General features: G+C 48.8%; 1 protein-coding gene across 1 annotated transcript; it reads right to left on the bottom strand.

The window, feature by feature from the left end:
- Window positions 1-1528: 1528 nt before the first annotated feature.
- Window positions 1529-25200, bottom strand: TMEM88 (transmembrane protein 88; the record flags this gene model as incomplete). The annotated part of the gene is made up of 3 exons (XM_082253797.1): window positions 1529-1779; window positions 11081-11317; window positions 25174-25200. The coding sequence occupies 3 exons, from the start codon at window positions 25198-25200 to the stop codon at window positions 1531-1533; spliced, it is 513 nt and encodes a 170-aa protein (XP_082109923.1). The 3' UTR covers window positions 1529-1530.
- Window positions 25201-27240: the final 2040 nt, after the last annotated feature.

A 27240-nucleotide genomic window follows, 5' to 3' on the forward strand; every position in this document is an offset into this window, starting at 1 on the left:
ATGACTGGAAGTTCTGGTTATATGGACAGTTTCGTGCTATGGGTTGTAGAAAGATTTGGTTCCATGGACAGTTCCATGTTATTTGTCAATTGTCATGGCAAGATCTGATTACATGGACAGTTCCATGCTATGGGTCATGGGGATATCTTGTTATATGGACAGTTCCGTATTAGGGGTCATGGGAAGATCTGATTATATGAACAGTTGTGTGCTATGGGTCATGGGAAGATCTGGTTATATGGACAGTTCCGTGCTATGGGTCATGGGAAGATCTGGTTATATGGACAGTTCTGTGCTATGGGTCATGGGAAGATCTGGTTATATGGACAGTTCCGTGCTATGGGTCATGGGAAGATCTGGTTATATGAACAGTTCCATTCTATGGGTAATGGGAAGATCTGGTTATATGAACAGTTGCGTGCTATGGGTCATGGGAAGATCTGGTTATATGGACAGTTCCGTGCTATGGGTCATGGGAAGATCTGGTTATATGGACAGTTCCGTGCTATGGGTCATGGGAAGATCTGGTTATATGGACAGTTCCGTGCTATGGGTCATGGGAAGATCTGGTTATATGGACAGGATCCATTCTATGGGTAATGGGAAGATCTGGTTATATGGACAGTTCCGTGCTATGGGTCATGGGAAGATCTGGTTATATGGACAGTTCCATGCTATGGGTCATGGGAAGATCTGGTTATATGAACAGTTCCATTCTATGGGTAATGGGAAGATCTGGTTATATGAACAGTTGCGTGCTATGGGTCATGGGAAGATCTGGTTATATGGACAGTTCCGTGCTATGGGTCATGGGAAGATCTGGTTATATGGACAGTTCCGTGCTATGGGTCATGGGAAGATCTGGTTATATGGACAGTTCCGTGCTATGGGTCATGGGAAGATCTGGTTATATGGACAGGATCCATTCTATGGGTAATGGGAAGATCTGGTTATATGGACAGTTCCGTGCTATGGGTCATGGGAAGATCTGGTTATATGAACAGTTCCATTCTATGGGTCATGGGAAGATCTGGTTATATGAACAGTTTCGTGCTATGGGTCATGGGAAGATCTGGTTATATGGACAGTTCCATTCTATGGGTCATGAGAAGATCTGGTTATATGAACAGTTCCGTGCTATGGGTCATGGGAAGATCTGGTTATATGGACAGTTCCGTGCTATGGGTCATGGGAAGATCAGGTTATAAAGACAGCTTCGTTCTAGGGGTCATGGGAAGATCTGGTTACATAGCCAGTAGCATGTTTTGAGTCCTGTAAATGCTGGGTGTTGTACTTCAAAAGCAGCTGAGAATTAACACAAAGTCATTGCGCTCTTTGGTAACAGTATGGATACATTGTAAGGTCTCGGTCCTTTGTACATTTTGGATAGTTCTTCAGGCATGATGCAGCATAGCGCTTTCAGTAGTGACATCAGAATTAAAGAAGCAGGTCCAAGATTGGCGTAGCTTTAGAAAGCAGTGCCGTCATGGTGGCATCACACAGTCAGTAGGGTGACCAGATGTCCCCTTTTTACACCCAGGCCTTGCTCTGTTTGGGGCTTTCCTTGGCCGGAGTTCTCTGAACGCCGCCTCCTTGGTACATGGCCCGGCTGTAGGGAAGGAAGCAGGAGCCAAGGTGGAAGCCGCGGACAATGCGTGCGTAGCCAGCCAGGCCGAGGATCAGGAAGGGCAGGAGCAAGGCCAATCCAAAGACCAGCAGTGTCACACAGGCTGCCGGGGTCAAGATGGCGGGGCAGAAGGTCTCCTTCGGTTGACGGAACTGGGGAGGAGAGATAAATGGAAAGGGTTAGAGCAAAACATGCCAGAAGCAGCGGACATAGATGCATAGTTATTCCATTATTGAATTGATGAGTATTGAACTAAATAAAAAATAGTTCATGGGTCAGTCCACCCAAAAGTGATCTTTGGCTTCTAGGTGGAGCCTGATACTCCAAAAGAGAAATCTCCCTTCCAGCAGGTATGCAGGCCCATGAACCAACAGAGCACCCAAGCAGAAGACTGCCAAGTGACTTAAAACCTTTTTTTAGGACCCAGGCACTATTCTTCCCACTGACACCAACGATGGGGCACTATTCCTCCCACTGACACCAATGATGGGGCACTATTCCTCCCACTGACACCAATGATGGGGCACTATTCCTCCCACTGACACCAATGATGGGGCACTATTCCTCCCACTGACACCAATGATGGGGCACTATTCTTCCCACTGACACCAACGATGGGGCACTATTCCTCCCACTGACACCAATGATGGGGCACTATTCCTCCCACTGACACCAATGATGGGGCACTATTCCTCCCACTGACACCAATGATGGAGCATTATTCCTCCCACTGATACCAATGATTGGGCACTATTCCTCCCACTGACACCAATGATGGGACACTATTCCTCCCACTGACACCAATGATGGAGCATTATTCCTCCCACTGATACCAATGATTGGGCACTATTCCTCCCACTGACACCAACGATGGGGCACTATTCCTCCCACTGACACCAATGATGGAGCATTATTCCTCCCACTGATACCAATGATTGGGCACTATTCCTCCCACTGATACCAATGATTGGGCACTATTCCTCCCACTGACACCAATGATGGGGCACTATTCCTCCCACTGACACCAATGATGGAGCATTATTCCTCCCACTGATACCAATGATTGGGCACTATTCCTCCCACTGACACCAATGATGGGGCACTATTCCTCCCACTGACACCAATGATGGAGCATTATTCCTCCCACTGATACCAATGATTGGGCACTATTCCTCCCACTGACACCAATGATGGGGCACTATTCCTCCCACGGACACCAATGATGGGGCACTATTCCTCCCACGGACACCAATGATGGGGCACTATTCCTCCCACTGACACCAATGGGGCACTATTTCTCCCACTGACACCAACAATGGGGCACTATTCCTCCCACTGACACCAATGATGGGGCACTATTCCTCCCAATAACACCAATGATGGGGCACTATTCCTCCCACGGACACCAATGATGGAGCACTATTCCTCCCACTGACACCAATGATGGGGCACTATTCCTCCCACGGACACCAATGATGGGGCATTATTCCCCCCACTGACACCAATAATGAGGCACTATTCCTCCCACTGACACCAACAATGGAGCACTCTTCCTCCCACTGACACCAACGATGGGGCACTATTCCTCCCACTGACACCAATGATGGGGCACTATTCCTCCCACTGGCATTACCAATGGGGCACTATTCCTCCCACTGACACCAATGGGGCACTATTTCTCCCACTGACACCAACAATGGGGCACTATTCCTCCCACGGACACCAATGATGGGCACTATTCCTCCCACGGACACCAATGATGGGGCACTATTCCTCCCAATGATACCAATGATGGGGCACTATTCCTCCCACTGACACCAATGATGGGGCACTATTCCTCCCACTGACACCAATGATGGGACACTTTTCCTTCCACTGAGGATTTTCTATGCAAAGCAGAAAGCAGTTATTTGTTGCACAGATATGATTGTGCAGTTTATGTTATAGGTGTTTATAGCTGGATGATTGGGGGAGGGGGAGGGAGGGCTCCATGTGGTACCAGACCCTGGAATGTGTGAGGGAGGCACACACGTCTACATACATTGCATCAGGGAGGCTGCTCTCTATACAAACTCCTAAAGCACGCTACAACACTTAAAGAGGCACCCCACCTCGCTCCTTGTTATGTTCAAGCAATGCAAATATTGGAAAATTCAGATCGCAGTACTAATCTCCAGGGACAGTAGGAGGAAGGGGGAAATGGGATTATGTTTGTAAACTTGCTTGGTTTGTTTGTAAATATTACACCTGTTAGAGCAGCCTTCCTCCACCGGGTTGCTGTCTGGGTTTGTCAGGGGTGCCATCAAACAGGGGTATCCTGACAATGGCGGATCACATATACACTATATTACCAAAAGTATTGGGACGCCTGCCTTTACACACACATGTACTTTAGTGGCATCCCGGTCTTAGTCTGTAGGGTTCAATATTGAGTTGGCCCATCCTTTGCAGCTATAACAGCTTCAACTCTTCTGGGAAGGCTGTGCACAAGGTTTAGGAGTGTCTATGGGAATGTTTGACCTTTCTTCCAGAAGAGCATTTGTGAGGTCAGGTACTGATGTGGATGAGAAGGCCTGGCTTGCAGTCTCCGCTCTAATTCATCCCAAAGGTGTTCTATCAGGTTGAGGTCCGGACTCTGTGCAGGCCAGTCAAGTTCCTCCACCCCAAACTCGCTCATCCATGTCTTTATGGACCTTGCTTTGTGCACTGGTGAGCAGTAATGTTGGAACAGGAAGGGGCCATCCCCAAACTGTTCCCACAAAGTTGGGAGCATGAAATTGTCCAAAATGTCTTGGTATGCTGACACCTTAAGAGTTCCCTTCACTGGAACTAAGGGGCCAAGCCCAACACCTGAAAAACAACCCCACACCATAATCCCCCCTTCACCAAATGATTTGGACCCGTGCACAAAGCAAGGTCCATAAAGACATGGATGAGCGAGTTTGGGGTGGAGGAACTTGACTGTCCTGCACAGAGTCCTGACCTCAACCTGATAGAACACCTTTGGGATAAAGACTGAGACTGCGAGCCAGGCCTTCTCATCCAACATCAGTTCCTGACCTCACAAATGCTCTTCTGGAGGAATAGTCAAACATTCCCATAGACACTCCTAAACCTTGTGGACAGCCTTCCCAGAAGAGTTGAAGCTGTTATAGCTGTAAAGGGTGGGCCAACTCAATATTGAACCCTACGGACTAAGACTGGGATGCCATTAAATTTCATGTGTGTCCCAATACTTTTGACAATATAGTGTATATTTGTATCTTTTTTGCCTCTTTGACATCTATGTAAGTGGAAAAAAAAAAATTATGTGAAGTTAAAAAAAAAAAAGTAGATAAGGGATTTGATGTAGGTTAGTATTAGGTTAGTGAGAAGCCTCGTACACACGATCAGATTATTGCACAGATTTTCTTTAGATTTTTGTTGCATGCTGGTCTCATATGGAAAGTGAAGAGGTTACTTTCATACGATTCGACAATTCTCAAAGGACAGAATTCATCTTCAGAAGTGATGTCATGTGTTGGATTGATTTCTATGTGTTCTTTCGTCTCTGAGCATGCCCAGTCTTGCTCTTATGATTTTTTCGGATGAAAACTGTACTGATTAAATGAAAATCGGACGTTGTGAAGACGTACGATAAAAATTTTATAGCCTGCACATCCAGTTTTTGTCATCCGAAAATTTGTAATCGGCTGTGGAAAGCACTATACTAACAATCCGAAAATCAGCAGATTGCTCGTCGGACGAAATTATACTTCCAATTTTCGTATCGTGTGTATGGACATTTAGTGTTAGGCTGGTCAGAGACGGGTGGAACTTTAGCTGCTTCAGCTAATCCATGTATGGGCAGGGTGGTTGTATGAAATCCATCCATGGATCAACTGCAGTGCAAACAACCTGTTGGATTGTTTCATGTGATGACTGCCGGCGGTTATAGCTGCCAGCACTGATCATTGTGTTCTGAGGATTGGGAGACCTCCCACTATCACAGTGCTATATCACAGCAGGAGGGATTCCCTTATCAACACTGACTGTACTGGGGGGGAATTCCAGCAATTTACATTCCTTCAACCTGTGAATGAGGGGAAGAAAACTGGTGAATGTATGGCCTGCCATAGAGCTGGGGTCAGTGTTAGCATTAGGGACAGTGTTAGTGTTGGTGTCAGTGTTAGGATTATACTAAGTGGTAGGGTCAGTAATAGCATTAGGGTCCGTGTTGGTGTCAGTGTTAGCATTATGGACAGTGTTGGTGTTAGTGTTAGGGTCAGTGTTAGTGTTAGAATTAGTGTTAGGGTCAGTGTTGGTGTCAGTGTTAGTGTTGGGGGTCAGTGTTGGTGTCAGTGTTAGGGTCAGTGTTGCTGTCAGTGTTAGTATTAGGGTCAGTGTTGCTGTCAGTGTTAGTGTTAGGGATAGTGTTGGTGTCATTTTTAGTGTCAGTGTTGGTTTCAGTGTTAGTGTTGGTGTCAGTGTTAGTGTTAGAATCAGTGTTAGGGTCAGTGTTAGTGTTAGGGCCAGTGTTGGTGTTAGTGTTAGGGTCAGTGTAGGTGTCAGTGTTAGTGTTAGGATCAGTGTTGTTGTCAGTGTTAGTATTAGGGTCAGTGTTGCTGTCAGTGTTAGGGATAATGTTGGTGTCATTGTTAGTGTCAGTGTTGGTTTCAGGGTTAGTGTTAGGGTCAGTGTTGGTGTCAGTGTTAGTGTTAGGGTCAGTGTTGGTGTCAGTGTTAGCGTTAGGGACAGTGTTAGTGTTAGGGTCAGTGTTGGTGTCAGTGTTAGGATTATGCTAAGTGGTAGGGTCAGTAATAGCATTAAGGTCAGTGTTGGTGTCAGTGGTAGGATTTTGGTCAGTGGTAGGGTCAGTGTTGGTGTCAGTGTTAGGGTCAGTGTTGGTGTCACTGTTGGTGTTAGGGTCAGTGTTGATGTTGGTGTTGGTGTCAGTATTAGTGTTAGGGTCACTGTTGGTGTAAGGGTCAGTGTTGGTGTCAGTGTTAGGGTCAGTGTTGGTGTCAGTACTAGTGTTAGGGTCAGTATCAGTCTTGGTGTTAGGGTCAGTGTTGGTGTCAGTGTTAGGATTAGGGTCAGTGTTGGTGTCAGTTTTAGGATTAGGGTTGGTGTCAGTGTTAGGGTCAGTGTTGGTGTCAGTACTAGTGTTAGGGTCAGTATCAATGTTGGTGTTAGTGTTAGGGTCAGTGTTGGTGTCAGTGTTAGCGTTAGGGTCAGTGTTGGTTTCAGTGTTAGGATTAGGGTCAGTGTTGGTGTCAGTGTTAGCGTTAGGGTCAGTGTTGGTGTCAGTGTTAGCGTTAGGGTCAGTGTTGGTGTCAGTGTTAGCGTTAGGGTCAGTGTTGGTGTCAGTGTTGGTGTCAGTGCTAGTGTTGGTGCCAGTGTTAGGTTCAGAGCTTGTTTCTGTGTTAGCAATAATTGGTTGTAAAGGCAGAAAGTTTTTGTACCTTTGTGCATGCTATACAGTATACAGTATACAGCGCTTCTCCTGCCTGCAGCCCCTCTTCAATACATACCTGAGCCCAATCTCGGTCGAGTGATGTGCGCAGATTGGCTCTCTCGCTCCTCATTGGCTCAGACGCAGCTGCTGTCCATCACAGCCAGTGATAAGGGGGTGGGGCCGAGCCCCGCTCTGTGTGTCAAATGGACATACAGAGGGGAGCTCAGGAGCGAGCATGCACAAGTGCCTCCATAGCAGGCGGAGTACTCAGCATGGGGTTGGAGCCAGGAAATGTAAAAAAGAGGTTCCAATGACTTTAGGGTCAGTGTCTGGCTGGCTGTAGATGGTTTGTTCAGCAGGGATCGGACGAATGTCAATCCTTCTACGGCCATTCTGGTTTATGAGAAGTCGATCGAATGATTGCTGGGAGGAAATTTGTTGCCTTCTCGGCGTCTGTTTTAACCCCAAAAGGTCACATGGCACCTGGATGCATTACTTACAGCTGCAGCACATCGCGGCTCCCTTCACTTGGTGGGGGGATTATTTTTGCTGTGGCGGGGAAGCCCGGCATTGTGGCTGCAGCATGTGCACAGCCCCGACCTCTTGCCCTTGCAGCTTAAGGGGGGTGGCTATTGGGTGGTAAACCTGCATCTCAAACAATGGTTTTTTGGCAACTCATGACCATGCCTGAGTCACAAGGGAGGAATTCCTGGGTTCTCTGGATGAATGAAGTTCTATCACCACATTGCACCAATGTCACTTTTAGTAGAATGTATTTTAGTGTTTCTCAAAGATGCCATTGGGGTTCCCCTGGAGTGCCATGAGGATGAGAGACAGACCAGAAGACATGAAGGAGGGGGGCTCTGATGTGATGGGAGAGGGGGGACACTGATGTTGAGGAGGAACCTCTGACATGATGGGAGCACTCTGATGTAAAGGGGGGACTCCTGATGTGATTGAGGTGGACTCTGATGTAATGGGGGGACTCTGATGTGATTGTGGAGGACTCTGATGTGATGGGGGGACCTCTGATGTGATGGGAGGGGACCTCTGATATGATGGGAGCACTCTGATGTAAAGGGGGGACTCCTAATGTGAAAGGGGAGGACTATGATGTAAAGGGGAGAGGGTCTCTAATGTCACGGGGGGCGATATGAAGGGGGAACCTCTAACATGATGGGAGCACTCTGATGTGAAGGGGGGCTCCTGATGTGATTGGGGGTGACTCTGATGTGATTGTGGAGGACTCTGATGTGATGGTGAACCTCTGACATGATGGGAGAAGTCTGATGTGATGGGGGGTCTCTGATGTGACAGGGGACTCTGATGTGATGGAGAGGACTCTGATATGATGGGAGGATTCTGATGTGAAGGGGGGCTCTGATGTGAAGGGGGGGGATTCTGATTTGATGGGAGGACTCTGATGTGAAGAGGGACTCTGATGTGATGGAGACTCTGATGTGAAGGGGGGATTCTGATATGATGGGAGGACTCATTTTGTACTGGGGAGGGGGGGATGGGATTTTGGCTCTTTATGAAGGGTTCCCCCACTGAATGAAGGTAGAGGAGCTCCGCTGTGTGATCTCCCGGGATGAGGTATCCAGTAATGTGCGCGTGATTGGCTGTTATCGGAGATCCCTGATATGCAGCGGATGGGAAATCTACAAATGTGCAAAAAAAAAAGAAAACCCTTTATAATGTGGACAGTGGGGGAAAGCAGGGGCAGCGGGGGGACATGGGGGGAGGAGTGGGGGCAGCGGGGGGGGGGGGGGGGGTGGCGAGGGATGGGGGGGACAGTGGGAATAGCAGAGGACAGGGGGGATAACGGGGGGACAGTGGGGGCAGCAGTGGGGAAGCACGGGTAGCGAGAGATAGCGGGGATAGCAGGGGACAGGGGGAAAGCGGGGACAGCCGAGAAAGCGGGGGTAGCAGGGGGACATGGGGGGGGAGCGGGGGCAGCGAGGGATGGGGGGGATAGCAGGGGACAGGGTGGATAGCGGGGGACAGTGGGGGCAGCAGGGGGACATGGGGGGATCAGGGGCAGCGAGGGATGGGGGGGATAGCGGGGGACAGTGGGTGCAGCAGGGGGAAAGCAGGGACAGCCGAGACAGCGGGGGTAGCGAGAGATAGTGGGGATAGCGGGGGGCAGCGTTGACAGCCGAGACAGCGGGGGCAGCGGGGGGACAGGGGGATATCGGTGACAGCTGAGACAGCGGCAGCAGCAGGGGGACATGGGGGGGGGGGGTGGATCATGGGCAGCAGGGGGGCAGCGAGGGATGGGGGGACAGTGAGGATAGCAGGGGACAGGGGGGGATAGTGGGGGCAGCAGGGGGAAAGCGGGGACAGCGGGGGTAGCGAGAGATAGTGGGGATAGCAGGGGACAGGGGGATAGCGGGGGCAGCAGGGGACAGCGGGGGCAGCGTTGACAGCCTAGACAGCGGGGGCAGCAGGGGGGAAGCAGGAGAACAGCAGAGACAGCGGGGATAGTGGGGGACAGAAGGGGACAGTAGGGGATAGCGGGGGGTAGCAAGGGACAGCAGGGAAGTTCATGGTGGAGATGATTTATTTCCAGCACTCCGTATGGTTCCCGGTGTGATTATTATCAGTCTCTGTACTCCGGAGGAGATGACCGTTCCCCTCCACACTCCTATATGGAAAAAGCTGGACATTGTATAGATTCCCTACAGACAGTGAAGCCAGGACTCGGTGCTGCAAGGGAAGAGTGATACCCGGTATAGTCACTGGGATGTTAGGTTCAGGAAAGAATTACAAAACTGTGGTGGGACATTAGAGTGTAAGCTCCTTTAGTTCTAAACAGTAAGAAGTATGTTTACCATTCACATTTAGTCCATCATGCTGTGATTGGATCGGTAACCTTCTTTATATGAAATATTCCAATAATTATTATTGGTAGGCTTGCTGTTACATAAGAGGACCAGTGCTCTTTACTACTTGGGGGGGTCCTTATGAACTGGCACCGACCAAAGCCAACACCTGCCAGGTCAATAAAGCCTTTGCATGCAGCAGTTTGCTCATCCCCCATTCCACTGACTATGGGATCGGCACCAACCAATGGTAACAATTGCTGGTCAACAGGCCTGGGTACCAATTTTCTAACCCCCCATTCCTTTCTTTTTACTGACTGTGGGACTGGTACCAATTAATGCCAACACCTGGCCAATCAGTAAGTATTGGCATCAATTTATCAAATTTCACCTCCACCCTTCTTTTTCACTGACTATGGAACTGGCACCAACCAATGCCAACACCTTGCTGGTCAATAGGTACTGGCATCAAATTTGTAACCCTCACCCTTCCCTTTCACTGACTATGGAACTGGCACCAACCAATGCCAAAACCTTGCCGGTCAATAGGTACTGGCATCAAATTTGTAACCCTCACCCTTCCCTTTCACTGACTATGGAACTGGCACCAACCAATGCCAACACCTTGCTGGTCAATAGGTACTGGCATCAAATTTGTAACCCTCACCCTTCCCTTTCACTGACTATGGAACTGGCACCAACCAATGCCAAAACCTTGCCGGTCAATAGGTACTGGCATCAAATTTGTAACCCTCACCCTTCCCTTTCACTGACTATGGAACTGGCACCAACCAATGCCAACACCTTGCCGGTCAATAGGTACTGGCATCAAATTTGTAACCCTCACCCTTCCCTTTCACTGACTATGGAACTGGCACCAACCAATGCCAACACCTTGCCGGTCAATAGGTACTGGCATCAAATTTATAACCCTCACCCTTCCCTTTTGCTGACTATGGAACTGGTACCAACCAATGCTAGCACCTTGCTGGTCAGTAAGTCTTGGCACCAATGTTCTCAACCTCCTCATTGACTGTGGGATTGGCACTAACCAAAGCCAACAACTGGCTGGTCAAGGAGCCTTGGTACCAACTTTTCAACCCCCTCTTTATACCAATTTGATTAACCCTCCTGCGCCCCCCCCCCCCATTTCCACTGACTATAGACCCAGGAGCAACATAGGGCACTGACCTTTGGATGGCACAAGAATCCATAGAGCAGCATGACCGCAGATGGTAGAAGGGCTCCTCCGCACATCACGATGAAGATGCCCAGATTGGCAGCACCCACCAGCAAGTTGTGGCCAGTGATGAGTACGGCACAAGCCCAACAATCCAGGGGTTCCCTGGGGGTGGGGGGCGCCGGGGTGTAAGGCGGTGGCAGGGTTGGCGTATCTTCACCCATGGCTGCCAGGCTGACCATGGACCTCTATGCCTTCTCTCTGGAGTCTTTCCTTTCTAATGGAACCCTTCTCCTCTCCTCCTTTGGTCCCTCACCTCCCCCCTTCCTCTTATCTAGGAATGCAGCTACTTCACTCCCCTTAATTCTCTGTGTGATGTCTCAGGAATGTCAGGACTCCACATCCCCCAATATACACCCCCCAGACTGACCTGCCTACAGAGTGTCAGCTCTCTGGTCCACAAGTCTGACATGGCATCCTCCAACACTGATCAGAGTGAGAGATTAGGGTCCTGTGTTAGTCATCAGTAGGATCATGGAGGGTTCCATCAATTTCATTTACTGACAGATAAAGCTTTGGAGGTTTGCTTTGCCTACACAAGGTAATACAATGTATCATTCTGACATCCATTGTGAAATCCATCAGCCAATGGGATCAGTCCGCTAATATAATACAGGATCATCAATGGATAATGCACCTTAGAGTCGCAGCATTGGCGTTCTACAATGGACCTCACACACAGAGTGGGGGTTCTGGTTTCCTAGAGCAACCTTGAAATACACCGGCAGATCCGAACCCTATATAGCCACTTCAGCTCCAGGAGATTTTACCCCCCTTCATGACCAGGCCATTTTTTTTTTGTTTCTTTAAACCACTTCAGCCCCGCACAGGTTTTACCCCCCCTTAATGACCAGGCCATTCTTTGCGATTTGGCACTGCAATAATTTAACTGACAATTGTGCGGTTGTGCGACGCTGTACCCAAATACAATTGATGTCCCCCCCCCCCACAAATAGAGCTTTCTTTTGGCAGTCAGTGAGCCAATGAGGAGAAAGCGAGTTGGACTAGCCGCGGTTCTATGTCTCTTATGGACGCATAGAGCAGTGGCTCGGGAGCGAGCATGCAGTGGTGCCCCCTGGGTGAGCGGCTTTCCTTGGGTGCACTGTTCAAGGGGGAGGAGCCAGGAGAACCAGCAGGGGACTTGAGAAGACAAAGATCAGTCCTGGTTCACACTACTGCGACTTGTCAGGCGACTGGCCAGCCTGACAAGTCGCAGTCCATTCTGTGCTACAGGAACCGTTCTAATAGGAGTGACTCAAGTCGCTCCAATTTAGAAAAAGGGTCCTGTACTACTTTTGACACAAGTCGGAGCGACTTGCATAGACTTCCATTATGTGAAGTCCGTGCAAGTCGCGGTGCACGTGACTTCACAGGTCGCCCCCGAAGTTGTGCCGCGGTAGTGTGAACCGACACTCAGAGCTGCTGATAAGTATCAAAAGTGTGTGTGTGTGTGGGGGGGGGGGGGGGGGACTTAAGCACAATATGGCCATATGGTGTGACTCAGTCCCGGTTCACATTTGTGCGATGCGGGAACGCTGCGAATATACAGCGTGTTCCCGCATTGCATCTGCACCCCTGGCAGTTCACACCGCCATATGCGATACGCAGGGGGTGTCAATTAAAAGTTAACGACACCCCCAATTGCAATCGCATATCCCAGTGCGATCTGCAAGTTCGCACAGAATCGGATGGCACAAGTGTGAACTACTATGCGATCCGATTCTGCTACCGACCAAAAAAAGGGTCCTGTGCGAGTTGGGTGCGGATGCGGTGCGAATTCAGCCATACAAACTGTATGGCTGATTTTGCTCCGCACAGACATCGCATGTAACTTTAGGAGCAGTGCGCTCCGAATTACATGCGATCTCTGATATCGCACAAATGTGAACCAGCCTTCAATCCCCATATTTACTCAAGAGCAGGTGTTTTTAACCACTTGCCGACCGACAAGTAGATATACTGCGGCAGTCAGCCCCTCACAGGCAGAGTGACGTAGGGGTACATCACTAGCCTGTGAGGCTCTGGGGAGCGAGCGAGCGCCGCTGGCGGCGCGCTCCCGCGTGGTCACGGACCCCCCCGCGCGTGTGACCGGCGGACCCGATGTCCGCCGGTCACTCGCGATCGCCGGGGGAGAGGGAGAAAGGCAGGCAGCTGATGTAAACAAAGCCGCCTGTCATTCTCCCCTGTGTAGAAACTGTGATCACACGGTTCTACTATGTAGGACCGTTGATCATTGTTCCTACAGCTCAACAGACAGCCAATCACAGTTAGAAATACGCCCTTAGGGACACACACAGCCCCTCCCTCTCAAATAAAGTTAACCCCTTCACTGCCAGTGTCTTTTTACAGTAACAGTGCATATGTATAGCACTGATTACTGTAGTAATGTCACTGGTAACCCCAAAAGTGTAAAAAATGTCAGTCAAGGCTCCGATCTGTCCGCCACAATGTCGCAGTACCGCAAAAAAAATCGCAGATCGCCGCCATTACGCGTTAAAGAAAAAAACAACAAAAATTACAAAAATCTTTCCCTTGTTAGTAAACGCGATAACTTTTGCGCAAACCAATCAAAATACGCTTTTTGTGATTTTTTTTACCAAACATAGGTAGCAGAAAACAAATTGGCCGAAAATGTTAAAAAAATTAGACTTTTACATTTTTTTGGGGGGGAATTTCATATAAAAAAATGTGAAAAATATTGTTATTTTTGCAAAATTGTCGCTCTTTTTTTGTTTATAGCGCATGGTCAAAAAATCGCACAGGTGATCAAATACCACCAAAAGAAATCTCTGTTTGTGGGAAAAAAAGAACGTCAAATTCGTTTAGGTACAGCATCGCACGACCGCGCAATTGTCCGTTAAAGTCCCGCAGTGCCGAATCGCAAAATACCCCCTGGTCTTTTAGCAGCCAAATCCTCCGGGGCTTAAGTGGTTAAGTAGCCTTGCAAGATTTGAAAGCAACTTTTTTTGTGTATGTGTGCCTATTATATTGTTCAATCTGCTGATAAGGTATAACATGTTTCTAATGTTTGTTATTTAAAACAAAACGAAACCCCCAAAAAAAAAACCAAAGCTTTAACCTCTTCCGCTCCCTTCATAACCAGGCCATTTTTTGTGATTCGGCACTGTGTTACTTTAACGGACAATTGTGCGGTCGTGCGACGCTGTACCCAAAAAAATAAATTAATGTCCTCTTTTCCCCACAAATAGAGCTTTCTTTTGGTGGTATTTGATCACCTCTGCCATTTTTATTTTTTTTGCACTCTAAACAAAAAAAAAGCGACAATTCTGAAAAAACAAAAACAAGAAAAAAAACAATATTTTTTACTTTCTTCTATATAACATTCCCAATAAGAAAAAAAAAAAAATTAAAAATCTAATTTTTAAATCATTTTAGGCCAATTTGTATTCTGCTACATATTTTTGGTAAAAAAAAAAAAAATCCAAGTAATCGTATTTTGATTGGTTCGCGCAACAGACTAGGGGAAAGATTTCTGTCATTTTTATTTATTTATTTATTTTACTAGTAATGGCGGCGATCTGGGATTTTTAGCGGGACTGCGACATTGCGGCGGACAGATCGGACCCCTTACTGACATTTTTTACACTTTTGGGGGTACCAGTGACATTACTACAGTAATCAGTGCTAGAAATATGCGCTGTTACTGTAATGATGACACTGGCAGGGAAGGGGTTAACACTGTGGGTGATCAAGGGGTTAGATGTGAGCCTAGGGGAGTGATTCTAACTGTGGGGGGGGGGGGGGTGGCTTGCGAAATGACCATAGAGACTTGTGATCCTATATAGAAGGATCACAGGCGCTCTGTGATCATTGCAGGGAGAAGAACGGTTGGATGTGTTTACAACAGCTGACCGTCCTTCTCTCTCAGCGGAGAACGATCGTGGGTGTCACGCGGCAATTGGAGCCACCTGCCCCATACATCCGAGTCACCGCTGACGAGTGGAGGCGACATGCGCTTGCCCCCTAGCTTCAGGTGGGCGACCAACGTAGAGCTACGTCTGTTTGTGCAGGAGGGTCGCCCTGCCGCAGTAAAACACCAACGGGCGGTCGTTAAGTGGTTAAGGGCCAATTTACACCATAGAAACACAGTCCGGATGCGTTCCGGATGCTTTTTTGCAGGTGCATTTTTGACACGTTCCGCTGCGTTTTTGATGCATTCTGGTGCATTTTTGATGTGTTCCGTGCATTCTTTTCCCCCTCTTTTTTTATTCACCATAAGGGCCAGTTTACACTATAGAAACGCAGTCCTGGTGAGTTCCGGATGATTTTTTGCATGCGTGTTTGTGACACATTTTTGATGCACTCCAGGGCATTTTTGATGCGTTCCAGTGCATTTCCCCCCCCCCTTTTTTTTTCTTCACCTTAAACAAGGACATGTGCGTTCCAGTGCATTTTTGGTGTGTTAGATGTGTTCCAGCGCGTTTTTTGGTGCGTTAGATGTGTTCCAGTGCATTTTTGGTGCGTTAGATGTGTTCCAGTGCGATTTTGGTGCGTTAGATGTGTTCCAGTGCGTTTTTGATGCGTTTTACTACTTTTCAGTACAGTCCAGTGCAAAAAAAATGCAGCATGTTCTACTTTTTTTTTTCCCCCCTTTTTTTTTTTTCTTCACCTTAAACAAGGACATTTGTGTTCCAGTGCGTTTTTTGTGCGTTCGATGTGTTCCAGTGCGTTTTTGATGCGTTTTACTACTTTCCAGTACAGTACAGTGCAAAAAAATGCAGCATGTTCTACTTTTTGTTTTTGGAACTGCAATCACTGGTGTGAACTATGCCATTGAAAACCATATAACCTACTTTCCATGCGTTTTTAATGCAGGAAAAAAAACGCACAGGACTGCATGTGGTGTGAACTGGCCCTGAATGATGTGCCGGCTTTTTTTCCTTGCTTTGCATCCCCGCTGTCAGAGCTGAGCTTTGTGTCGGTTACACTCAGAGCTCTGTCCTGTCATCCTCTTCGCCAATCAGCCGATCACATTGGGCAATTATTGGCCGACACCCACTGATTGGTCACAGCACAGCCAGGGCTGGCGGGCGATGTGCGTCCCCGCGCTCCCTACTCTGAAGATCCTGGACACATATTAGACACATGATCCTGCGAAGGACTGCCGCTCTGCTGCTGTACTCCTATGTAAGGTGGTCGGCAGGCGGCCAGACAACACTACATTTTCTAAAGCTGGATACACACTATACAACTTTTGTTGTTCAATTTCCTTTAGATTTACTTTTAACTATGTAGTGCAAGGGCCGGCCTGATTGCATACAAGCAGAAAGTGTTTAGGTCTGACCTCATATTATAAGGTTTTGGAAAATCTAAAGGAAAAAAATCTAAAGAGAATTGTATAGTGTGTATCCAGCTTAAGGTGCTGCATATTGCACACAACTGAACTCCAAACACTGCCAAAAATGTACACAAGGGGGCGCCAACGCGCAGCGCATTACCATAAATAACCATTTATTATAAAAAATCACATAACAGTGTTAAACTCACAAAAGTAGGAATAAAATCAGGCTTATCATAGACAATTCTCCAACTGGTGAGGCGGGCGGGTGCCCCTACGGCCACAACTGAATTCCAGCTGAACTCCGGAAACAAAAACATAATCCGCCGCTGGAACCACTTTTATATGAAAGAGGACCGCCCCCGCCATGTAAAAAAAATACCGGGGTTATGGCAGCTATCAGAACACTGTTTACATATGCAGGCGTGACTTACGTATGCGTTCGCTTCTGGGCGCAAGCACGGAGGGATGGGACACTTTAAATTTTTTTTCTTATTTATTTTATTTTATTTTTACACTGTCCCTTTTTTTTTTTTTAAAAAAATTTTCTTTTATTGCTGTCACAAGGAATGTAAATATCCCATGTGACAGTAATCGGCAGTGACAGGTACTCTTTATGGAGGGATCGGGGGTCTAAAAGACCACAAGTCTCTCCACTGCACTTCAATGTATTCAAATGTCAAGTTTGGCTGTTTTGAATACTATCATTTTTTTTATAAATCTGGCGCCTTTAAGGCTCCAGTACCCGGAAGTGACATCGCTTCCAGGTTTTTACATCAGAGAACCGATCAGAGCCAAATCCGGCTTTGTTCGGGTCTTCGGTCAGCCGGCAGACGTGCCTGGTGGCTCGAGTCTCCCGGTGGGACAGGAGACCCAGGCGAGCCGCAGAAGACGGCTTGTAAATAACAGCTAAGCGGCTGATTAGCTACATCGGCTGTCATTACAAGAAAGCCAACCGTCGGCTCTAAACTGCGGTACGGAAGTGGTGCCGGCAGCCAGGGCCGGGACAAGGAGTGGGAAGGAGGGCCGGCTGTCCTGGGCACTGTGGTATCATGTGTGGTGGTGGGGGGGGGGGGCGCCACAAGGAGATTGGGGGGGAGGAGATTTGTGTTGGAAGGGGTAATTTGGGGTGGCAAAGGGTAAGTATTATTCTAGAAGGGGAAATTTGGGGGAGGGAGTGCTAAGAGTTGTGATTTAGGAGAATTTGTGTTGGAAGGGGGGATGGGGGGGAGAAAATTTGTGAAGAAGTGGGGAATTTTGTGCTAGGAGAGGGGATTTAAAATGTGAGGGGGGGGGGAAGTGTACTAGGAGGGGACATTTTAGGGGTAGAGGGCTTGTGTTAGGAGAGGGGGAATTTTTTTGAGGGGGGGGGGGTATTTGAGCTAGGGGGATTTGGAGGATAGGGAGGCAAAGATTTGTGCTGAGAGGGGGTATTTCAGCAGGGAGGGATTTGTAGTGGGATTGGGGGGGGGGGGTTATGCTTAGGGGGTAAGCATGCAGATTAGTGCTCAGTGTTTTTGTGGGGGGGGGGGGGTTATGACACATAATGATCACATATCTGGGGGGGGGGTGCAGTTTGGCATGTTTGCCCTGGGCTCTAAATGACCTTGTCCTGGCAATGCCCGCAGCTGCAGGCATCACTCCGGTACAACCCCCTGAAGCCAAGGCCGCCTATTTGCATTCTGTCGGCATGAAGGGGTTAAAAAGTGAGGATGGATTAGACCCCCTGACGGGTTTTTCTTGCTGCCTGTGCCCCTGTTGGGGAGATTCACCCTCTCTATTTCTCCTGTTTACTGTTATCACTGAAGGAAAATCCCAACAGAAAAGGAATAGAGGGGGAAATCTTCCAATGGGGACACTAGTTCTGGTGACCACTTTGGAGGGATTTCCTCTTACTTCCTGTTTGGCAATGGGACAGGAAGTGAGGGGGAAATCTCCCCAATGGGACACAGATGCCGAAAACTGAGAGAAGGTATAACCCTCCTTTACTCTACCCAAAACGAAAAAACTTTTGCCTTCAGTTCTACTTTTTAAGGCGTCCCGTTGAAAATGAAACGCCCCAAAAATCAGACGCGTCACCAAGATTGTGTGGCAGGGCACAGAACTCAGTAGGAGACATTGCTTTAGTGCTGCTTCTGTTGCATTTTTGCATGCGGGGCAACGCAGTCTTCCAAACACGGGACCCTCTCATATGTTCCTCCAAAGCTTAGCTGATATGGACAGGTTCACTTTGAACATACAGAGAGAGCGTGGGGTGGGGTGGGGTGGTGAGGATCAGGGAAGAGGGGTGGGGTGGTGAGGATCAGGGCAGAGGGGTGGGGGGGCACTTTAGGTTCAGCATTAGGACCCCCCAGGTTGATGAAGTGCAGACCCTCCAGAATAGTGACTTGCAGATAACGGGAAGGGGGAAATCAGAGTTCAGTCCTAGCTGTCAGAGTGAGTGAAGCCATACCATGTGTGATGTCACCCAACCAATCCCAGGCCTCTCTCACACCTTTGCATCTTAAACAACGCACTGAGAAATCTCAAGAAAACGAATGGGTTTGCTTGAGATTTCTCGGCCTCTGGAGGATGCGGTGTTTTATGTGCATTAAAGTGGATTTGTCCTTTAACCACACAGGGCTGGAACATGCGAAGATCTCCAGGACCATCCCAGGTGCCAATCCATACGGTCTTCTTCTTGATCCCTGATCAGTGCTGGCGATGTGGGGAGCCTGGGGGTACCATGCTGCACATCTGGTGGTCCTGACATAAAGTTAGTCCTCATGGTAACCTTGACAGGGACCCCCTTACGAACTTCACCTCAAGCTCCTCTATTATGTATGTAGCACAAGTGGCGGCTGGTGCTCAAAATTTTTGGGGGGGGCGCAAAAAGAAAAATGTAATAGGTATTGCTTTGCGTCAAAAAACGCAGTAAAAAATTGCGTGACTTTGAAGTCATGGTACAGGCATGGCACAGGTGATGGTATAGGCATGGCATAGGTGATGGTACAGGCATGGCACAGGTGATGGTACAGGAGATGGTATAGGCATGGCACAGATATGGTATAGGCATGGCACAGATATGGTATAGGCATGTCACAGGTCATGGTACAGGAGATGGTATATGCCCCCTTTCAATGCAGAGACCAGCGTACATGCCCCCTTTAATGCAGAGAGCAGCGTGCGTGCCCCCTTCAATGCAATGAATATTGTGCTGTGCCCCCTTCAATGCAATGAACACTGTGCTGTGCCCCCTTCAATGCAATAAACACTGTGCTGTGCCCCCTTCAATGCAATAAACACTGTGCTGTGCCCCCTTCAATGCAATGAACACTGTGCTGTGCCCCCACAATGCAGAGTTCAGTGTGCATGCCCCCTTCAATGCAACTGTGCTGTGCCCCCTTCAATGCAATGAACAATGTGCTGTGCCCCCTTCAATGCAATAAACACTGTGCTGTGCCCCCTTCAATGCAATGAACACTGTGCTGTGCCCCCACAATGCAGAGTTCAGCGTGAGTGCCCCCTTCAATGCAATGAACACTGTTCCGTGCCCCCATCAATGCAGAGTTCAGCGTGCGAGCCCCTTTCAATGCAGAGCGCCACAGCATTGTCCCCAATCACTGCAGAGCGCCACAGCATTGTCCCCAATCACTGCAGAGCGCCACAGCATTGTCCCCAATCACTGCAGAGCGCCACAGCATTGTCCCCAATGATTGCAGAGCGCCACAGCATTATCCCCAATGATTGCAGAGTGCCACAGCATTGTCCCCCAATGATTGCAGAGTGCCACAGCATTGTTCCCAATGATTGCAGAGTGCCACAGCATTGTTCCCAATGATTGCAGAGTGCCCACAGCATTGTCCCCCAATGATTGCAGAGTGCCACAGCATTGTCCCCAATGATGGCAGAGTGCCCACAGCATTGTCCCCCAATGATTGCAGAGTACCACAGCATTGTCCCCCAATGATTGCAGAGTGCCACAGCATTGTACCCCAATGATTGCAGAGTGCCCACAGCATTGTACCCCAATGGTTGCAGAGTGCCACAGCATTGTACCCCAATGATTGCAGAGTGCCCACAGCATTGTACCCCAATGGTTGCAGAGTGCCACAGCATTGTACCCCAATGATTGCAGAGTGCCACAGTATTGTCCCCAGTGATTGCAGAGTGCCCACAGCATTGCCCCCCAATGATTGCAGAGTGCCCACAGCATTGTCCCCCAATGATTGCAGAGTGCCACAGCATTGTACCCCAATGATTGCAGAGTGCCCACAGCATTGTCCCCCAATGATTGCAGAGTGCCACAGCATTGTCCCCCAATGATTGCAGAGTGCCACAGCATTGTCCCCAATGATTGCAGAGTGCCCACAGCATTGCCCCAATCACTGCAGAGCGCCACAGCATTGTCCCCCAATGATTGCAGAGTGCCCACAGCATTGTACCCCAATGATTGCAGAGTGCCACAGCATTGTCCCCCAATGATTGCAGAGTGCCACAGCATTGTACCCCAATGATTGCAGAGTGCCACAGCATTGTCCCCCAATGATTGCAGAGTGCCACAGCATTGTACCCCAATGATTGCATAGTGCCCACGGCATTGTACCCCAATGATTGCAGAGTGCCCACAGCATTGTACCCCAATGATTGCAGAGTGCCCACAGCATTGTCCCCCAATCAATGCAGAGACCAGCGTGCGTGCTCCCTTCAATCCAATGCACTTACCTGGCGGCGGCTCGGCTCCCGGCGGTGGCTTCTCCCCTCCTCGATACCTCGTCCTCTTCTGCGGCGGCGGGAAGGTGAGCGGCTTCTCCCTCGTCTCGGCCTCTCCTCTTCTCTGCGGCGGGAACCGGCGGGAAGCTGAGCGGCGGTGACGGTGAGTGACTGATGCACGCACCGGCACCGCCCCCATTGCGACGTCAGCGGGATGTCCTGGATGATGAATTGGTCCAGGCTGGAGACTGGACCAATCACAGCCAGGATATCACGAAAGTGGGGGTGTCCTAGCGCTGTGCCCTGCGCCCAGGTTACGCCCCCAGAAGGCAGCCAATCGGCGCCTCTTCTGGGTCGTAAACACCACCCCCCCCCCCCCCCCCCCCACAGCCTCCACATAGGCCGGCGAACGCAATTTTTTTTTTGCTCTTTTTGTAAATTTATTTTTCTTTTTTTTAGGGGGGGCGGCGCCCTGGTGCCCCCTATGCACAGGCCGCCACTGTGTAGCACCCTCCTAGATAGGTTAAAAGCATTGTTATGCTCCATCTTCTTATCAGGGGAGCCTGATCTGTTTGTATGCCTGTTGCATGTGTGATTCATTTGGTATGAGGGAGTGTCCCCACTGTATCTAATAAGGGAGCCTGTTGGACAGTGGAGGAAACCTGGCCAGTGGCAAACAAGCTTTTGTGGCAGTCCCAGTGGGAAGGCACCACTGCAGTGCATCCTGAGATTGACCATAAAAGCCAAGGGCACATGTGACAGGGCGTCTTTGGCGGGAAGCAGAATCCCAGGAGGAGGGTGACGGCTGTCTCTCCTCCTGCAGTCTGAGGAAGGTGGTCACAGGCAGTCGTTCTGGTGAGCCAGGTGTGGAGCTGAACCTTGAGGGTCCTGGAAAGCTGACGGTGGAGCTGCAGGCAGAGTCAAATGGGAAAAACAGTGTCCCTGAGTACCAGGGGGCTTGCCAAATGGTCTGCCCAGGAAGGGGGACCACTCCAGAGAAGTCAGAGGATAGAAGGTCAGCTCACACAGTTAGCAAGAGTAAAGGGGGTGCCAACTAGAACCCTGAAGAGTAAGAGTATAGGGGGTGCCAAGTGGGGCCCTGAAAAGTATTCTACTACATAGTTTGCCTTTCAAATCCTTCATTTCAGTGGCAAGGTGAAGCAGCGGCCTTGCCGCACTCAACATAGCTAGAAGTCTTTAAGTTGTGCATAGTTCATTCAGTTGGAGTATCCCACTCATCCCTTCTCCTATCCAAAGTTCTACAAAAAAAAATACAAAAAACCAAATCCCCTGGACTGTTTTCTGGCTGAGCCAAACCTTTAAAGTACAAAAGATCTATAAGTCATTGCTATGGGTAACCCAGGGGAATCCGCTTCAAGCAGCTCCCAAATGAGTACTGTAGTGCTACATGTATATTACCAGGATCACGCACTGATTTTCCCAATCTTTCAATTTTTAAGTCGCAAAGGTAGGGCGCTAATTCCCAGGCAGCAAGGGGTTGGGCAGCAGAGGTTAGTTAACCAATGGATGCTCCTGGAGGAACTTGTGGCTCAGATTCATGAAAGATCAGGCGTTCTCAGTCAGGGATCCCCCAGAGGTGCTAGGGGTATGAGTGCTCAACCCGGGGCCCTCCAGCTGTTGCAGAACTACAAGTCCCATCATGCCTCTGGCTTTGGGAGTCATGCTTGTAACTGTCAGTCTTGCAATGCCCCATGGAACTTGTAGTTCCGCAACAGCTGAAGGGCCACAGGTTGAGCACCCCTGTGCTTAGGCTTCTTAGGTTCCCTGAGCAACAAGCAATTTCTGCCTCTCAGCTAAGTAATCACTGACAGCAATCATTTCTCTGTAAGGGCACCTTTATACTTGCTTGGACTTCAACACCCATTACAGTGCCTAATGTTTTAATATGCTTTTTTGAAGCTTGGCAAATGCCTTGTGTGTGTGTTGATTTTCGATTTGTGTTAAAAGGGCCCAGTAGAACCCCCAGCTCAGAAGAACCCCAAAGCAAGAGATCCCCAGCTCATTAGTACCTCTGTTCAGCAGATCCCCAGCTCATTAGTACCCCTGCTCAGCAGATCCCCAGCTCATTTATTCCCTTGTTCAGCAGATCCCCACTCAGTAGCAACCACCAGCTTTGCATTTCCATTACTCAGTAGTAACCCCCAGCTCTGCTGATCCTCTGGTTGGCTGATTCTCCTCTCCCTCTGGTCCCCGCTCACCTCATGCTGTGCACCATGTGTGACATTGCTAACTTCTCCTGCTCTGGTCTCCCAGCTCTGCTGATCTTCCACCGCTCAGTCCTCTATCTCCAGCCCCCGCTCACCTTCCGCAATAGCATTCCTATGTTTCGCACCATGTGTGCTGTCTGTAAGTTGCTCTACTCCAATCTGGACCCCGGTCACTTTCCTGCTGCTCCTTGCTGCACACTAAATGTGACGTCTGCCCCAAACACTTCCAGAATCGACTGTATACATGTTTCCAGTTACCTTGTTGGTTTTCCCGGTGCATCCTGGGATATCTCATAGCAGCAATACCTCCAAAACAAAGTGAAGCTAAAGCTAAATAAAAGCCTCTCAAAAGCTGCAGGTGCTGTTAGCGAGCGTTGTCTCAGACTTCTATGGAGGCTTTGAAGTATCAAGAAAGCAAGAAAATAATTTTTCAAGCAAGGCAAACACAAAATGTAAACAGGACTGTCAAGTAACCATTTTATTTAGTAACAGGCACTCTGATTGGCATGCAGAGTGCTTTAAAAAAGCGCGTCCAATGCCAAACTTTGAAGCAAGTGTAAACAAGCCCTGAAGAGATATTTTTTCCAGTGACCAAAGGGCATTGTCCCCACTGACGTTACAGGCATAGCAATTATTAGCAGGTGTTCCTTGAGACTGGAAAATTAATTCACGGATTCCTCCAAGGTTGGGAAAGGTTGTGGCAGATGCTCGGAGTGTTTGGGCAGCCCTTATTACTGCTATGAACTTCAGCAGTAGGGACATTCCTATGGGGAGATCATGGTTGATGAGCATAGCTACAAAACAACTAAAACAAGAGAAGGGCGCACCGACCTCGTGCAATTCCATTGAAACATTTATTGAAAGTTAAAAAAATCGTACATACTACTCACAAATGACAAAAAGACAGTTAGACTACTCCAATGCTGCAGGGAGACCATATGGAATCCATAATGGCTAGGGCCCAAGTGATGGCGAACCTTGGCACTCCAGATGTTTTGGAACTACATTTCCCATGATGCTCATGCACTCTGCAGAGTAGTTGAGCATCATGGGAAATGTAGTTCCAAAACATCTGGGGTGCCAAGGTTCACCATCACTGAGCTAGGCTGACGTGTTTCCAGGGGGAACCCTCTTCCTCAGAGCATGATGTGCATAACTACCAGTCCAGTGGGGCGCCTAACCCAACTGGTCACCTGCCCTAACCTGACCTTACTTTGGTCTTGATCTCTCACGCTCCATCTTCCACTTTCTGCTTCTTCTTACCTTTATTGCTCCAGACCTGGCACTACATTTACGTCAACCCACTACCATAAAAGACTTTATCAACACCTGATACCTGCCTCCTAATTCAGCCCTCATGGTATGTTCCGCCTATATATGGGGTAACTGTCAGCTGAAATGAGTCGTAATGTAATGCACTTTTGGTGCCAACTGGGAATACCTCCTAACTTTCTAAAATAATGAAGGGGGTGGGGGCAACTTTTTGCACACAGTATGTAGGCAAAGGACGCATCCCTGCCACAGCCCCGGTTACATGACCCACAGAGGCCTAATATGCAGAAATGAATTGGCTAAACCACAAAGTGCCCTTTTTGACCTCAATATTGGCTGTTCAAAATATCAAATGCAGTAATATAGAGGTTTAAAAAAAAGGTTTACTTCAGACCAAAAGGAGTGACAGAGCAGAACTAATGTTGGAACACACCTTCCAGTGACCCTGCAGCACACCTGATACTGCAACACACCTGACAGGGATGATGGAGCACACCTTGCTGTGGAGTACATCCGCTAGTGATGGTGAAGCACATCTAATGCTGGAACATACCTTCCAGTGACTGACTAGAGCAGACATGATGCTAGAGCACACCTGATACTGGAGCACACCTGATACTGGAGCACACCTGATACTGTAGCACACCTGCCAGTAAAGCCAGAGCACACCTGATACTGGAGCACACTTGCCAGTGACACCAGAGAACAAATGATACTGGAGCACACCTGCCAGTTACTCTGAAGCCCACCTGATACTGGAAAACACCTGCCAGTGACTCTGGAGCACATCTGCTAGTGACTCTGTAGCACACCTACCAGTGACTCTGGAGCACACCTGCCAGTTATTCTGGAGTACACCTGCTAGTGACTCTGGAACACAACTACCAGTGACTCTGGAGCACACCTGATACTGGAGCACATCTGCCAGTGACTCTAGAGCACACCTGATACTGGAGCAGACCTGGCAGTGGCGCCAGAGCACATCTGATACTGAAGCACACATGATAACAGAATACACCTGCGAGTGACACCAGAGCACAACTGATACTGAAGCAAACCTTTTACTGTAGCACACCTGCCAGTTCCTCTGGAGCACAACTGATACTTGAGCAGCACACTTGCTAGTGACTCTGGAGGACATCTGATACTGCAGCACACCTGATACTGGAGCACACCTGCCAGTGACTCTGGAGCACACCTAATACTGGAGCACACCTGATACTGGAGCACACCTGCCAGTTACTCTGGAGCACACCTACCAGTGACTCTGGGGCACACCTGATACTGGAGCACACCTGCCAGTAACTCTGGAGCCCACCTGATACTGGAAAACACCTGCCAGTGACTCTGGAGAACATCTGCTAGTGACTCTGGAGCACACCTGCCAGTTATTCTGGAGTACACCGGCTAGTGACTCCGGAACACACCTACCAGTGACTCTGGGGCACACCTGATACTGGAGCACACCTGCCAGTGACTCTGTGGCACACCTGATACTGGAGCACAGCTGCCAGTGACCCCGGAGCACAACTGATACTTGAGCACAGCTGCCAGTGACCCCGGAGCACAACTGATACTTGAGCACACCTGCCAGTGACCCCGGAGCACACTTGATACTGGACCATACCTGTTGCTGGAGCACACCTGCCAGTGAACCCGGAGCACATCTAACGTTAAAACACACCTGCCAGAGGTGCTGGACACTCTCCTTGCTTCCCCATTTACCAAAAAATGTTTGTAAAAAATTGCCAGTACTAGGATTTTTCACAGACAACAATCGGATTCAAACCTGTCCTGGATGTCTGAATGTGAGAGGTGATGAAGTTAGCAGAGAGGAAGTCACAGTTCAGGAGGAAGGGCACTCCTACTGTTCTTATGTAGAGGACTTCTCTGTGCTGGCACTGCCACCTGTGTGCCAAAATCCAATGATCAGTTCTCACATCCTCCATTATTCTGTAGAGTGAAAACCTCATTACATTTTATGTATCATTTGTCTGCCCCTTGTTATACTTATTGTCATACATGCTGCCTGCCACTAGGTGTCACAAATGCCCCATAAATAAAAGGAGTGCTACTGAGCAGAGTCCATACATACAGAATAGGAACAGATACTGAGAATTATACCTGGCATACAGGACAAGAGAAGTGGTACTGTGCAGGGTCCATACATACAGAATAGGAACAGATACTGAGAATTATACCTGGCATACAGGACAAGAGAAGTGGTACTGTGCAGGGTCCATACATACAGAATAGGAACAGATACTGAGAATTATACCTGGCATACAGGACGAGGGAAGTGGTACTGTGCAGAGTCCATACATACAGAATAGGAACAGTCCCCAGTATTGTGGGGATCAGATCCATGGATGCGCCCACAAGGTTCCGCTCCTCAGCACGGTTACGTCCTGAGAAACATTCAGGTGACATTCACTTAAAATGACTAAAATTCTGCAGATTTATAACAGATTTGCATTCTTTCTCTGTTGCTCTAATGAAAGGTCAGGAAGAGAAGCCCAATTCCTTCTGATGTTTGTTCCTCTGTCAGCTCCTGGAGCTAATGCAGATAATACGCAATTTACTAAAACTGGAGAGCACAGAATCTGCTGCAGCTGTGCAT

Source organism: Pelophylax lessonae (genome assembly GCF_965119305.1).
Source record: "Pelophylax lessonae genome assembly, chromosome: 4".
Classification (NCBI taxonomy): domain Eukaryota; kingdom Metazoa; phylum Chordata; class Amphibia; order Anura; family Ranidae; genus Pelophylax; species Pelophylax lessonae.